The 15,634-nt window shown below is 52.9% G+C and overlaps 1 protein-coding gene across 1 annotated transcript in view; it reads left to right on the top strand.

The window, feature by feature from the left end:
* Positions 1-733: 733 nt before the first annotated feature.
* Positions 734-15,634, top strand: part of SULT2B1 (sulfotransferase family 2B member 1) — a 31,532-nt gene continuing 16,631 nt past the window's right edge. Inside the window, exon 1 of the mRNA XM_036275008.1 lies at positions 734-899. Coding sequence (XP_036130901.1) covers positions 829-899 — 71 coding nt within the window. The 5' untranslated portion in view covers positions 734-828. The remainder of the gene's footprint in view (positions 900-15,634) is intronic.

Genomic DNA, 15,634 nt, shown 5'->3' with positions numbered 1-15,634 from the left:
GTTCCGGGTGCCACAGCTGGGAGGTGCTGGAGCTGGGATTCAAACCAGGTGCTGTGACCTTCAAACCCCCACACCGAGCCCTGTCTGGGGGTTATTGGAGGCATCTCTGGGTCTCTCTGGGGCTCACTATCTCTCGCTATCTCTGACCCTCTTGTTTCTCTGCCCGTTCCTTGGCCTCTCGCTGTCTCTGTCTCTGTCTCTCGCTGTCGCTGACCCTCCCTCGGTCTCTCTCCCACCTGAGCTGCTGTGGCCCCGGCTGTGTCTCTGTCTCTCAGTCTGTTTCTAGTGCGCCCCGCACAGTGTCAGCCCACGGGGCAGTTTCTGTCCAGAGCTGTCCCAGGACTCAGAAAAGCTCTGGCAGACAGGAGGCGCTCAATAAAAAGTTCTCGAGTGAATACAGGAACGAATGAATGAACGAACGAACGAATGGACTCTCTGGGATGGGATGGGCTCTTTTGCCAGATGAGCAAACACAGGCTCCAGGTGGGCACCGACATGCCCGGAGCCAGCAGCCTGGAAGGTTCCCGTGCGGGTTGACGCTGACCCCTGGACTCTGCCCCCACGCACTTAACAAGATGCCCAGGACCTGCCCATCACCCCTCCTCCCCACTCTCGGAGAAGGGTGGCTCCCTCCCGGCCTCTCCCCACTGTTGGAGGCGTGGGTAGCAGCTGGGAGAACCGGCTGGGTGCTGCCCCTCCCCTTGGGCGCGGAGGTAGGCACCTGGAGGGTTCCCCGGGTGGCAGACGCCGCTGCTGCCCATACCGGGTCCCCGTGCCGTGCCGTCTGCTCCCTGCACGTCCTCCCCTCCCCATCCTCGCCCGCCTGCCATGGACGGGCCCGCTGCACCCCGGGCCCCGGCCCTGTGGGGCTCCTACGATGACGACATCTCGGAGATCAGGTGAGACGCATCCCCTGGGGGAGGCCTGCAGGGAGAGCCACGGGCCTCCTCCGGCAGGCGCCCCCGCCCCCACTCCTCAGCCTCAGACCCCGCGGACCTGCTGGCTAGGCTGGGTCCATCGGCCACTCCGGCTGCTGATTTCTCCCAGAAGGGAGTCGCTGTCCTGAGTCACGGGCTGGGATGTCTGGGTGTCTCTGCCCCTCTTGGGGCCTGAGTTTCTCTGTCTGTCAAAGGGGCCCACAGCCGTCTGTCTCCCGGATACAGGGCTGGGTGAGGCAGACAGGCTGCTATGCGGTAGGTGCTCAGGAAACAGGAGGGCCCGCTGTACCCCTTTCCTTCCTGGCCACCTTAGAAAGCTCTCACATCGGGGTGCTTTCCCCTCACAGTGGCTGGTATGTACCACCAGCTCTGTTCGGTGCTGATGGGAGACAGAGGTGGCTGGGGCCCAGGGTACAGCTGAGTCCCAGAGTGGGAGGCTGGGTCCCAGTGGGCTGGGGGCCCAGAAGGTGGGCCCCGTCTCCTTGGACCTCACAGGAGAAGTTAGGATGGAGCACCCCCCCCACCACCACCTCTCGGGCACAACTCCTTTGTTCCTGAGGATGAGTCAGACACTTTCATAGTATTTGTTTGCCAGATAGGGAAACTGAGGCTAAGAGGGAAAGTGATTCATCGTGCAGCCAGAAGCAAACTTGAACCCAGTCTGTCTGACCCCAGAGTCTATGATTTCTCCTCTTCTCAGCAGCCTCGGTGATACCCCCTCCCCATGGCTCCGTTTTTCAGATGAGTAAACAGAGGCTCAGAGAGGGCAGGTGGCCTGGCCAAGGTCACACAGCAAGCTACTTACATGATCTTCAACTCCCAGTATCTTACACTCTGCCAGGCAAGGGTCTCCTACTGGCCTTCTGGGCCCCTCCAGCCATAACGCTTCGGGCCCTTTCCCCTCGCACGTGCTGGGGCAAGAGAGGCCTCCCTGGTGTCCCAGACTCCAGAGACAGGAGCGGCCGAATTCAAATTGCTGTGTGATATAGACAAGCCTCACGGTGTCTCTGGGCCTCTCAGGCTGGGGGAGGCCACCAGGCTGGTGCCTGTAGTTTCTCCCTCCGGAGATAAACCGAATCCCCACCTGGGTTCCGCCTCTGGGAAGGTTTCAGCCTCAGTTTTCTCATCTGAAAAATGGAGGCAAATAACCCTCAGCTGTAAGACACCTCTAGACCTGAATGTCTGCAGCCCCCTGGGTGTTGCTCTTAGGATTTCCACCTTTCTTTTCCATGAGCTTCTGGAATCCTCCGAACCCAGAAGGATGCCTCCCATGAGGGCCTTTAGCATCCCTTCTGGGGCCTCGTCCCAGACCCCGCAGAAACACAAGGCCCCCACTGAACTCAGCGGCACCCCCAGAACTGCTGCCCCTCCCGGCGTGCCACCTCAGGGATGGGCCCAGCAGTCACCAGATTAGAACCCCACGCACTGCCTTTGTCCCTTCCTTCCTCTCCCTCCCACAGCCTGTCACTGTTCAACCCCACTTCCCTCTAACCTGACTCTCTCCTTTCCCATGGCCCCAGCTCAGGCCTCCTCTTAGCCCCTAGCCTAGAGCCTCCCTCTAGCCTCCCCCCTCCAGTCCTTCCCAGAGCTGCCCCTCCCCTGCTCCCAGTCCCAAAGCCACTCCAAGCCCTGGCACTCTGGCCACCCATCTCCATCTCCTCCCTCACCTGCATTCCATCCAGCCCTTGACTTCCAGTTTCCCGGCCACACCTCACCATTCCCTGCCTCAGTGCCTTTGCATATTCAGTTCCCTCAGCAGGGATTTCCAGAGCAGTCTCTTCCAATCTCCAAATCTACCCCTGGCCATGCCCAGCTCAAGTCCCTTCCACGGCTCCCCAGCGCCCATGGTGATGGTTTCCAAAACATTTTAAAGACACACATACCCTTGGCCAAGAGAAATCTTACTCCCAGGCGGAACCACATCACAGAGATCAAGGCGGAACTGTTCTTGTTTAAAATGGGGGAGCGAGCCGAGGGTCCCATCACTTGTCTTGCTTCTTCTGTGGCCTCACCTCTTTGCTCCCATGGTCCCCACTCTCCTCGCTAACTGGGCCCCATCTGGCTGTTTCCACGGCCCCTCCAGCCTGGATCACCCACCTTTGCCTGGGAGGACCTCTCTGCTTCCTATGGCCAACACCTCCCACAATTTAAGACTCTTGGCCACCACAGGTAGGTTCCTGATCATGCTTTCCATTTCAAACTCATCCTGTGGCCCCTAAATGCTGACCTGTTGACAGATAAGGACAATGTGGGGACCACCTCTGTGGTCCTAGGCTCAGGGAGGCCTATGACATCTCTGAGAGTGATGTCAAGAAGTGAAAAGGCCCTTGCTGGTGTTGCTCAGTGGTTAGAGCACCAGCCGGCTGACCAAAGAGTTATGGGTTTGATTCCTCAGTTGTGGGTTCAATCCCCGGCCCCAGTCGGGGTTGTACGGGCGGCAACCAATCGATGTGTCTCTCTCACATCGATGTTTCTCTCTCATTCCCAATAAAAAAAAAATCAATGAAAATATCCTCAGGTGAGGATAAAAAATAAATTAATTAAATTTAATTTTTAAAAAAAGGAATGAATGGAGGTGAGATGAGACACCCTCTGAGCTGGCTGGAGCTGGCTGGCCGGTTAGTCAGGATGAGAAGACAGGCAAGGACAGGGCACGCAGGAAGGGGCGACAGGACGGGCAAAGGACAGCAGCTCTTGGGATGAGAGACTGCATGGATCCGAGGGGCCACATGGGCAGTGGAAAATTCCCGTGGAGACCACTGTTACACAATAGCCACGTGATGACTCAACATCAAGTCTGAGAAGCAACTCTCAGACGCCGTCCGCAGCCTGGTTCCTTTAAGTTCCCATCCTCCCCAAACGAGAACAGCTGAGCAATGTATTGCCTTGGGGGTACAGGCCTATGTGATAAAACGGTCCCCCCAAAACCAGGTAACTGACAAAGATTTCATTTGAGATAGCGGTTGTGGGGAGGAGCCCCAGGGGACAAGGAGGAGCCCAGAGACACCAGCAAGACACGTCACCCAGAATGCTCTACTCCACGGGGTTTGTTACCAATTTTGTTTTATAAATGTTATGTGTTCCATGTACCTTGTATGTACGCGGCAGACTAAAAAGGGATAATAAGGGCAAAATTAAATTTTTAAGAGGAAAAAGTTAGAATCGGGAGGTAGGCAAGACACAGTTATGGTCAGTTTACAGGCTGTGTAGCCCATGGAGGGACAAGCCCCAGGGACATTAATCCCTAGAGAAGTTTAAAAAAAAACGTGTGTATATATATATATACACACACACACACACACACACACATATATTTTTATAAATATATATATATATATTTTAGAGAGAGGAAGGGAGAGGGAGAAACATTGATGTGAGAACGAAACATCAATCAGCTGCCTCTTGCACGCCCCCTATTGGGGATCAAGCCTCAAACCTGGGCATGTGCCCTGACCGGGAGCTTAACCGACAGCCTTTTGGTGTTTGGGATGATGTCCAACCACCTGAGCCACATGGGCCAGGGCCCTAGGGAACTTTTCAAGCTCTCACCATGCCCAGTGCTTTCCACCCATCACCTCACTCGATCCTCATAACAACTGTTTGAGATGAACTATTATCATTCCATTTGTGATTGAGACAACTGAGGCCCAGAGAGGTTGAGTGACTTGCCCAAGGTCACACAGCTGCCAAGTGGGCGGAGTTGGGATTTGAACTGAGCCAGGCTGACTGGACAGGATGGGCAGGTGTGAAAGGAATTAGAGGGTGAGCAAGATGAGGGAGGGGCAGGATCAGGGAGGTAGCCCCTGCCCAGAGAGGAGGCCATATTTCCTGGGCCATCCTGAGCACTGGGCTGTACCTTGACCAGCCCCTTCTGGAGAGGGTCATGGTCAGAAGCAGCCAAGCCGGCACTTGGACCTGTGTTTCTGCTCCTCCCCCGCCCCCTTTGATCTTGGAGGCCACGTGCTGGCCTTTTCAGATCTCGGCCTCTTTATGGCTGAGGTCGTCAGCCCTGGTTTTACGACCCAGCCCCTCCTTCCCGGGAGGGCCGAGCCACGCAGATGATTTTATGGCTGCAGCCCTGCCAGCCACAGAGCTGCCTTTTCCGAGGGGAAGGAGGGCGCTAATAACAGGGTTTTAAGCAATAAATAAATAGTGAGACATTGGCCCCGGTCGCCCGGATGGAATTTGGACCGCCAGAGAGGAAGGGGTTCTGGGCCGCCGCTAGTCGTTAAGGTGCTTTGGCGAGAATTAGAAAGACACTCACAGTCCCCCTTCCCCTCTGCAAGGGACCAAGGCTTGGAGAGTGAAGGAAAGATGTGTTTCGGGTCCCACCTGCTCTTAGGGGCTGGGGTGAGGTGGTGGGACGTGTACCTGGTGGTCCTGCGTAGGGACCGGGAAGTGGGGACAGCTGGGATCCACCTAGAACTGAGCGGCCCAGTGTGCCGCAGGGAGGCTGGAGAGGGACAGTGGACCACAGGGCAAGGAGGGAGAGCCTGGCCCGGCGTAGGGAGGTCCAGGGGGTGGGAGAGGTGAGGCCAGTCACTCTCAGAGGGAGTTGGACCCAGGCTGGGACCTCAACCAGGACCTCAAGGACCCTGCCACGCAGGCAACAGTGCCTGATCACACGGTGTGCGGGGAGGCACCCTGAGTTAAGTCCACCCATGTCGCTCACTTTCTGGGACCCGCCGGGCACAGGTCTCTCGGGGCTGTGAATCTGTAAATCTGTGACCTGGGTGCAGCGGGAGATGCCTGGCCAAGGGCTGGACCGGGCTCTGCTGAGTCAGGCTTTGCATGGTTGTCTTTCCTTCCTCCTCCTCCTCTAATTCCGATGACTCCTCTTCAGCCAGGAACTCGGGTGCTGGAAAGGGTGAGGTCAGGGTGAAGTCTGATAATCATTTCGATCCTCCTGAGCAGTCACTGTGAGCCAGCCCGGCTCTGAGGGTTCTTTCCGTCTCCTAACAGCCCTACCTGTGAGGCAGCAGATGTCAACCCATTTTACAGATGGTAAAACTGAGGCCCAGAGAGAAATTTACATCTGAGATTTGCCCCAGAAACCTCACTCTTAACCTCCATGCTAGAGAAAGGGACCAGACGGGGGCCTCAAACTGTGAAGAGTTATGTCCCGCTGTGGCCATAACCTTCACCTTCAGGGGCTTGTCACCCCAGGTGGGATTCATGTGTCTGTGGTCTGTCTGTTGGCCCCCCCTCCAGACCAAGGCTCTCCCACAGATGAGCCTCCTGGAGGTAAACATTTTCTAACAGCCATACACATGTGCGCATGCACACACACGCACACACACACACACACACACAGAGCAGTAAAGGAAACAGGTGAAATTAATTTTAATTATATATTATTTCACCTGGAATACCTGAAATAGTACCATTTCAACAGGTAATCAGCAGCAACAATTATCAACGAGATATTTTGCATCTTTTCATCCTGAGCCTCATGTGCGTTTTCTCAGATAGACCCCTACCCTCCATCAGAAAGACTTGGTCTGGCTCTGGCCGGTTTGGCTCAGCGGTTAGAGCATCGGCCCGTGGTCTAGAGAGACCCGGGTTCGGTTCCCGCTAAGGGCATGTACCTCGGTTGCAGTTTGTCCCCGGCCCTGGTTGAGTCATGTGGGTGGCAGCCACTCGATGTGTCCCTTTCACATCGCTGTTTCTCTCTCTCCCTCGCTTCCTCTCTCTCCCTCCCACTCTATCTGAACAAAACAATGAAAAAAAAAAAAAAGAAAGACTTGGTCTGTACTTGGATCTCATCACCGGGACACCTGCAAGTCGATTTCTAGGCCCCTGTGTTTCCAATTCCGCTTAAAAACGTTTCCAGTGACAGACTTGAGTGCCAGCATTTCAGCCATCATTGAACTATTCGGTATTCAATAATCACTAGATACAGGTTTTAAAGTCGAGGTTCCGGCCCTGGCCGGTTTGGCTCAGCGGTTAGAACGTCGGCCTGCGGTCCCGAGAGACCCGGGTTCGGGTCCCGCTAAGGGCACGTGCCTCGGTTGCAGTTTGTCCCCGGCCCCGGTTGGTCGTGTGGGTGGCAGCCACTCAATGTGTCCCTTCACGTCGATGTTTCTCTCTCTGTCTCTTCCTCTCTCTCCCTCCCGCTCTATCTGAACAAAAAATGGAAAAGTGTCCTCGGGTGAGGATAAAAAAATAAAGTCGAGGTTCCCGGTCGCGCGGGCAGCGTTTCGAGGGCTCGGTGGCCCCCGTGGCCCGAGGCGCGGGTGGATGTTTCCACCGGCAGGGAGAGTTCTGTTGGAGGGAGGCTCCAGGCTGTGAAAGGCGCGTAGTAGGAGCTTGAGAAATGACTGTTGACAGGAGAGAGGGAGAGGAAGCTGAGACAGGAGTGAGCGGAGAAGGCCGAGAAGAGCCTCCAGGGGAAGGCAAGCACCTGCGGGGACCGCGGAGCAGTGGAGCGCGGCCGGAACAGGTGGAACTTGGCGCTGAGGACTGGGAGACCCTGCTCTGCTGGCGTGGAGACCTGGGCGCTGGCGTGGCGCGGCCCATGGGGTGCAGTGACTCTGCTGGGCTCCGAGGGCCAGGGCCAGAGACGCAGTACACCGAACCCGGAGAGTTTCAAGAGACTGATTAATTTCTTTAGCTAGATTTTTCTCTATTATTATCATTATCATAAAAGTCACACATCAAAGTGCTAGAGATCAGCTGCTTTTTAAAATCATTTAAAAGCTTGTATAGCTTTTATTTTTTAAAATATATGTTGATTGACTTCAGAGAGAGGGAGAGAGGACATCAATGTGAGAAACATCAATTGGCCGCCTCCTGCACGCCCCCTACTGGGGATCCAGCCTGCAACCCAGGCATGTGCCCTGACGGGGAATTGAACCGGTGACCTCCTGGTGCATGGGTCGACACTCAACCAGTGAGCCACACCAGTCAGGCAGTTTGTATAGCTTTTTTTTTTATCCTCACCCAAGGACATTTTTGCATTTATCTTCAGATAGAGAGGGAGGGAGAAAGGGGAGAAGAGAGAGAGAGAAACATCAATGTGAGAGAGACACATTGAGTGGGCCGCCACCCACACAACCCCAACCGGGCTGGGGACAAACCCCAACCGAGGTACATGCCCCTAGCAGGAACCGAACCCGGGACTCTACGGTCCGCAGGCAGATGCTCCAACCGCTGAGCCAAACCGGCCAGGGCAGTATAGCTTTTAAATGTGCAAGAATTGCCGAGCCTGGGGGATGGGGAGGAGGAATTTACCTGATCAGACCTGCAAATCTGCTGTAAAGGTATTATAACCCAAACAATACGACCCCCACTCCATGACCAAGCAATTCTGATGTACTTATTTACCCAAGAGAAATGAGGACGTAGGTTTCACACAAAGACAAGGATGCTCACGGCGGCTTTGAACGTAAAAGCTTGACGTGGAAGCAGCATGAATAGGGGAATGGATAACACTGTGGCTTATGGAGCGAGAGGAATTCTACTCAGCCATGAAAAGGAACAAACCCTAACATACTCACACACACGGATGAATGTCAAGAACGTTATGCTGAGCAAAAGAAGCCAGTACACTCTATAAGGCGACAGGGAACAGCCAACTCGATTTCTGATGGGACAACTGGGGACAGTGGTGGCCTCTGGGCGGGGGTGGGGACAGGACCTTGCTGGGGCAATGTACAGTTCTGTATCCAGACAGGGGGTTGGGTGGCACAGGGGTATATGCATTTGTCAAAATCCACTCAGGAGTGGTGTGTTTTGCCCTGGCCGGTTTTGCTCAGCGGTTAGAGCGTCGGCCTGCAGTCCAGAGAGACCCGGGTTCGGTTCCCACTAAGGGCATGTACTTCGGTTGCAGTTTGTCCCCGGCCCTGGTTGGGTCGTGTGGGTGGCAGCCAGTCGATGTGTCCCTTTCACGTCGATGTTTCTCTTCCTCTCTCTCCCTCCTGCTCTGTCTGAATAAAAAATGGAAAAATGTCCTCGGTGAGGATAAAAAAAAAAAAAAGAGAGAGAGTGGTGTGTTTCCTCAAAAGGAAAATAATTTTAAAAATGGAAGTGGGAGCCCTGGGCTGTGTGGTTCAGTGGTTAGAAGGCACGTACCTGGGTTGCAGGTTTGATCCGTGGTCCAGTCGGGGTCATGCAGAAGGCAACCAACCAATGTGTCTCTCTCACATCGATGTTTCTCTCTCTCTCTCCCCTTCTCACCCTCACTTCCACTCTCAAAAAAAAAAAAAATCAATGGAAAAAATATCCTCAGGTGAGGATCAACAACAACAAAAACACAAACAGAACGAGATGCTGCAGGCTGACCTGAAAAGGCTGGCATGTTATGGCCAAGTAACCGAAAAATAAGCAAGGTGCAGAGAAAGGTGTGAAGTATGGTATCCTGATCAATAGATATAGAGATAGGATCCAAGAATTTATTCTCCTAGTTAAATTTCGTGAAAAGAAAGATACATACACATGCACTGTATGTTAAGGGAGATTAGCAGATGTAACAACCCCCCTCCACACACCCACACACACACACACTTCTGGAGCTTAACACAGTACAAGTTCATGGCTGGTTCCCATCCCAGGCCCACGTGGGCTCTCCTGGCCACGTGACTCGGGGCCCAGGCTCTGCCATCCTGCACCGGTGGCCCCCAAGTCCCCTTAGACTGCTGTGGTGGTGCCAGCCGAGGGGATCAGAGGGCAAGCACATGCAGTCACTGCCGCTGTGTCTCCATTCAGACCTCGAGCCCTACAGAGAGGCATCAAGTGGGACATTCTCGTCCCCACAGCCACCCCAGGCTCACCCCTGGGGTGACCACTGTTACAGCACAGGCCTGCCAGAAACCCTCTCCAGGTGTGTTCTTGTCTGCACTTGTTTTTAAACCTAACTCAGCTGCGACTGGCTGGTTGGCTGGCTCTCTCCTCGCCTGTTCACTCTTTGTCGTATCTTGGACATCTGGCCAAATAAACACCACCTTGTCCCCCTCCACCCTTTCATGGGCACATTTCAAAACATGTAAAAACATTGGAGGAATGATCCAGTGAACACCCCTATACCCGTCACCACCAAAATTTTACTGTATCATTAGATTAGATTAGATTAGATTATCTGTGCCTTCTTCTGTCCATCAATCAATACCTCTTTATTTATTTTTTAAATCCTCACCCAAGGATATGTTTGTTTGTTTTTTAATTGATTTTTAGAGAGAGAGGAAGGGAGAGAGAGAAAACAACAACATTGATGTGAGAGAAACATCGATTGGTCGCCTCCTGTACACGCCCCAACTGAGGCCGTGCCCTGACTGGGAATCGAACCTGCAACCTTTTGTTGTACAGCACGATGCTCCAACCAGTCGAGCCGGCCAGCCAGGGCATCCATCACTACTTCTTATTTGTGATTAGAGCATTTCACCCTAAACGTTCCAGGCTACACATCATTAAATAGACTCCAATATTTGTTTATGGGTTTTTCTTTTAATAGATGGTGTTTATGTACAAAATACTGCACAGATCTGAAGTGCGCCAGTTTTGAGCAATATGTGTGTCACCCGAATCCCCATCAAGACAAACACCTCCTCCTGAAATGGCTGGATTCCAATGTTTGCGGGGGGCCTGCTCTGTGTATCCAGCCTCCCCGTGGTTCAGGTTCCTCTGATAAACAATGTTGCAATTAATATCCTGCTGTGCAGGTCACCGGACATTTCCCCAAGGGCCCCTCTCTACTCCCTGAGCTTCTGGAGGTCGCGTTCATTTGTGCATCCAAGGCTGGGGGAGTGGTGCCTGCCTGTCCGATGGTGGTTCTTGGAGGTGGGACAAAGCAGAGGGAGAATTTCTGCTCCTGCTCCATCTGCTTCCCTATTAGTGGAGAAGACGGATTTAAAGACAGTAATAGCCCTGGCTGGTGTGGCTCCGTTATCTGGGTGTCTTCCCATGCACCTTGAGGTGGCCCGTTTGATTCCCGGTCATGGCAGGTGCCCAGATTTCGGGACTCGATTCCCAGTAGGGGGCGTGCATGTGGCAGCTGATTGATGTTTTTCTCTCTCATCGATGTTTTTCTCTCTCTCTCTCTCCCTTTCTCTCTCTAAAAAACCAATACATATTTATTTTTTTTAATTTTTTTTATACTTTTTTTTTTTTATCCTCACCCGAGGACATTTTTTGTTCAGATAGAGTAGGAGGGAGAGAGAGAGAGAGAGAAACATCGATGTAAAAGGGACACATCGAGTGGCTGCCACCCGCACGACCAACCAGGGCCGGGGACAAACTGCAACCAAGGTACATGCCCTTAGCGGGAACCGAACCCGGGTCTCTCGGGACCGCAGGCTGATGCTCCAACCGCTGAGCCAAACCGGCCAGGGCTAAAAATTTTTAATAAATAAGATAATAGGCACTGGCCAGGTAGTTCAGTTGATCAGAGCATCGTCCTGATACACCAAGGTTGTGGGTTCGATTCCTGATCAGGGCACACAAGAATCAACCAATGAGTGCACAAATAAGTGGAACAACAAATCGATCTCTCTCTCTCTTTCTCTCTCTCTCTCTTCCCCCTTCTCTTTCTCTGTAAAATCGATACATTAAAAACATATTTTTAAAGATGATAGACAAAGAAAATAATTGCTAAGTATTAAAAGGGTTGTGAAAGAAGCAAGCAGGATGCTGAGATGGGTAATAGGGCACGTGCAGGGGTGTCCCGGCTCTCCTGGAAGTAACCTGAATAACAAGTGTTGTCAAGTGATCTCCCAGAGAGGTTATTCTAATTGCTCTGCCACTGACATCCAGATCCGACATCCATCTGGAAGTTGTTTCTCTGCACTCTGCCCTCTGGCCAAGGCGTGAGTCATTCTGCCAGAGTGGAGGGGCCCAGGCGAGCTGGGGATGCTTGCATAAGCGGAACACAGGAGGTGAGGAAGGGCATCCCTGTCGGAGAGAACAGCCCAGGGGAAGGCAGGGTGCTGGACACCCACTGCAGAGCGTGTTCTGGAAATGAGGAGAGTTGAACCCAACTCCGGCTTTGTGGTCTTGGCGACACTCCCCAGAGAGAGGTGCCCTGTGTGACTCAGCAGGACAGCAGGGCCACTGAGAAAGTCATCACAGGCCCAGTGACATTCTTGGAAGGGCGGGCCACACAGAGGAAGAGGGGGGCAGTTCCAGCCTCACACAGACCCCAGAATTGCAGCCACCCACCTGCTCACTTCCTTCCCTCACCTCCTTCAGGGCTGCTCAAACGTCACCTCCTCAGGGGGCCCTCCCTTGGCTCCATCATCTACACTGCAACTCCCCCAGACACTCCCCCTCCCCCACCAGCTTCATCTTTTCCCCCATCACCACCGGTTCAATCTAGGGCCACATTGAAAACATTTTGTGTTAATTTCACCCAATTTTGTGTTGATTTCATTCAAACATAAGCTGAGCGGGTTTTTGTCAGTTGCACTCCTTGTTTATCCCCCAGCACCTGGTACATAGTAGCTGCTCAATAAATATCTGTGGGCTGAATGAAAGAATTGGCCCCATCTCAGGCAAACAGACAAGAAGTCTAAAGCTCCCGAGGATGAGGAGCTCTCTTTGGACATCAGACTGGGAGGTCTTTAGAAAAGAGGTCCTGTTACATGCCTGGCACTGCTCATTCTTTTTCTTTCTTTCTTTTTTTTAATCCTCACCTGAGGATATTTTTTTAATTGATTTTAGAAAGAGAGGAAGGGGAAAGAGAGAAACGTCAATTGGTCGCTCAACACTACTTCCTGCTCCAACCCAGGGATTGAATCTGTCACCCTTTGGTGTATGAAATGATGCTCCAACCAACTGAGCCACCCCGCCAGGTCACCACTGCTGTCTTTAGAAGAGACCAGAGAGGGCTTGAGAGCGGTCTCAGGTCACACAGTAACCTAGGCAGGAGTTGCTTCTCTGCACATCCCTGGGTAGCCAAGAGGCACACTGGTCAACTGGATGTTAGATTATGATAATGACTAATGGGCGTTAAGCATTTATATGATGAGGTTATTTCATTTTATTTTTATTTTTTATTTTTTGTTAATCATCACCCGAGGATATTTTTCCATTGATTTTTAGAGAGAACGGAAGGGAGGGAGGGAGGAAGAGAGAGAAACATCAATGTGAGAGAGATACATTGATTTAGTTGCCTCCCCCAGGAACCTGAACAGGACTGGGGATCGAACATGCAACCCAGGTACGTGCCTTTGACCAGAATCGAACCTGTGACGTCTGCGGACTGACGCTCCAACCGCTGAGCCACACGGGCCAGGGCGTGGTGAGGTTCTTTTTAAAATTCATACAGTAAAATTGATTTTGAGTGGCAGCGTATAGTTCTACGAATTTTAACACATGTATAGATCTGCGTAACCAGCACCACAGTCAGGACACAGAGCTTCTCCGTCACCCCTTTGCGGTCACACCCTCCTGCCCCTGACTGCCCGTTCCCGCCCAACTCCTGATGGACTTCCTCTCTGTCTCTATAGTCACGTCTTCTTGGAAATGTCATTGTATTTGTTTCCTATGGCTGCGGCAACAAACGACCACAAACTGCGTGGCTTAAAACAACACAGATTTAGCCCTGGATGGTTTGGCTCAGCGGTTAGAGCGTCAGCCTGCGGTCCTGAGAGACCTGGGTTCGGTTCCCACTAAGGGTGCGTGCCTCCCTTGCAGTTTGTCCCCGGCTCTGGTTGGTCATGCGGGTGGCAGCCACTCGATGTGTCCCTTTCACATTAATGTTTCTCTCTCTCTCTCCCTCTCTCTCCCTTCTACTCTAGCTGAACAAAGGATGGAAAAGTGTCCTCGGGTGAGGATAAAAAACAAAACAAAACAAAAAAACCCCATAGATTTATTGCCCTCCACTTGAGGGCTGCATTCCCCTGAAGGCTCCACGGGAGGGTCCTCTGCTGGTCTTTTCCATCTGGCCGCCCGCATCCCTTGGCTCCTCCATCCTCAAAGCCACGGCACAGCATCTTCCCATCTCTCTCCTCTCTGCTTCCGTTGTTACACCTTCTCTCTGTGATTCCTTCTTATAAGAACCACTGTGATTACACGGAGGACCCACCCGGGCCATCACCCCCTCTCAGGATCCTAACATAATCTCTCAACTGCCCAGTCCCTTTCGCTGTGCGGTGTAAGGTACTCCCAGTCCCGGGATTGGGACGTGGACAACTTTGGGGCTGTCATTCAGCTCCCCACAGCCATCTAAATGGGATTCTAGGTTGTGACCTTCTGAGTCGGGCTCCTTTCACTTTAGTGAGACTCACCCGTGCGGCTGCAGGTGTCGGCGTGGTTCACTGCCAAGTGGGACTGCGTGTGTACCTGTGCTGCTGTTCATCCGCTCACCTGCCATTCGGGTTCTTTCCAGTTCTTAGCCATTATAAACAGGGTGGCTTGCAAACACGCGAGCAGCTGCCTGAGGTCAAACCCGTGTCTTTCAGACCACCCCCACCCTCCCAACCCCCCAGAGAACCTGCCCAGAATGAGCGTGCCTGGGAGAACCATGTGAAGGAGCCAGGAGGCACGACCCCGTGGCACTGGGCGGGTAGGGGTGTAAACTATGGGGCCACACGGCCAAGGTTTAAATCCCAGCTCTGTCCTCTGCAGCTGTGTGACATTAGCCCGGTGACTTTGACTCTCTGTGCTTTGATTTTCTCCTTTGTAATACAGAAGAGCAATACCACTCCCTCCTAGGGTTGATGAGAAAATAAATGAATGAAAATACATAATGTAGTAGGGAGTGCAGTGCCCAGGAGTGCTCTTAGTGTTATTTTTATTTTTTCAACAAAAATTGAGCCCTAGCCAGTTTAGCTCAGCGGTAAAGCATCAGCCCATGGACCGATGAGTCCCGGGTTCAGTTCTGGCCAAGGGCATGTACCTTGGTTGTGGTTTATCCCTGGCCCTGGTTGGGTCGTGCGGGAGGCAGCCAGCCAATGTGTCTCTCACATCGATGTTTTTCTCTCTTCCTCTCTCTCTACCCAAAGATAAATAGAAAAATATCCTCGGGTGAGGATTAAAAAAAACCGACACATACTTTGTGTATGCCACTGTTATGGATACTGGCAATCAAAACAGCCCCCCTCCCCGCCGAAAAATGAATCTCTTACTTCATGGACTTTACATGTAAGTGGAGAAGAAAGGCAAACAAGCAATGTGATATATATCAGAGCATCTCAGGGGTGACAAGTATCATGGGAAAGCAAGCAGGGTGAGGGGGTGGCGTGGGTTCAGTTGTCAACAGGGTGTCAGGGGAGGCCTCAGTGACAAGCAGTGATGTTGGAGCAAAGACCCGAAAGAGGTGAGGATGCCCCTCCCAGGCCTGAAGGGAAGACAGAGAGGACAGGCAGTGCAAAGGCCCTGAGGCAGGAGTGCAACAGAAGGAGTCAGTGTGGCTGGAGCTGAGTGAGCAAGCGGAGGGGGGACATCAAGGCAGAGAGGGATCAGGGAAGATGGTGCCGGGCTTTGCAGTCATGGTGAGCACTGCGTTTACTCTGAGTGAGAGGGGAGGGTTCGAGCAGAGGAGGGACAGAAGCCGTCTCGGGTTCTGTCGGCGTGGCGAGCTGACTGTGGGGGGGCAGGCGTGGAAGCAGGGAGATCAGCAAGGAGACGGCACCAACAGTCTGGGTGAGAGGCAACAGCAGCTGGAATCCTAACCATGTCCCCTCCTTCCTTCCCTCCGTCTCCAGACGAGGGAACTGAAGCCCAGAGAGGTTACGCTAGGTAGTCAAGGTCACGCACCTAGT

This window comes from Molossus molossus, unplaced genomic scaffold (assembly GCF_014108415.1).
Source record: "Molossus molossus isolate mMolMol1 unplaced genomic scaffold, mMolMol1.p scaffold_m16_p_21, whole genome shotgun sequence".
Taxonomy (NCBI): Eukaryota; Metazoa; Chordata; class Mammalia; order Chiroptera; family Molossidae; genus Molossus; species Molossus molossus.
This window is presented reverse-complemented; position numbering and strand designations above follow the sequence as displayed.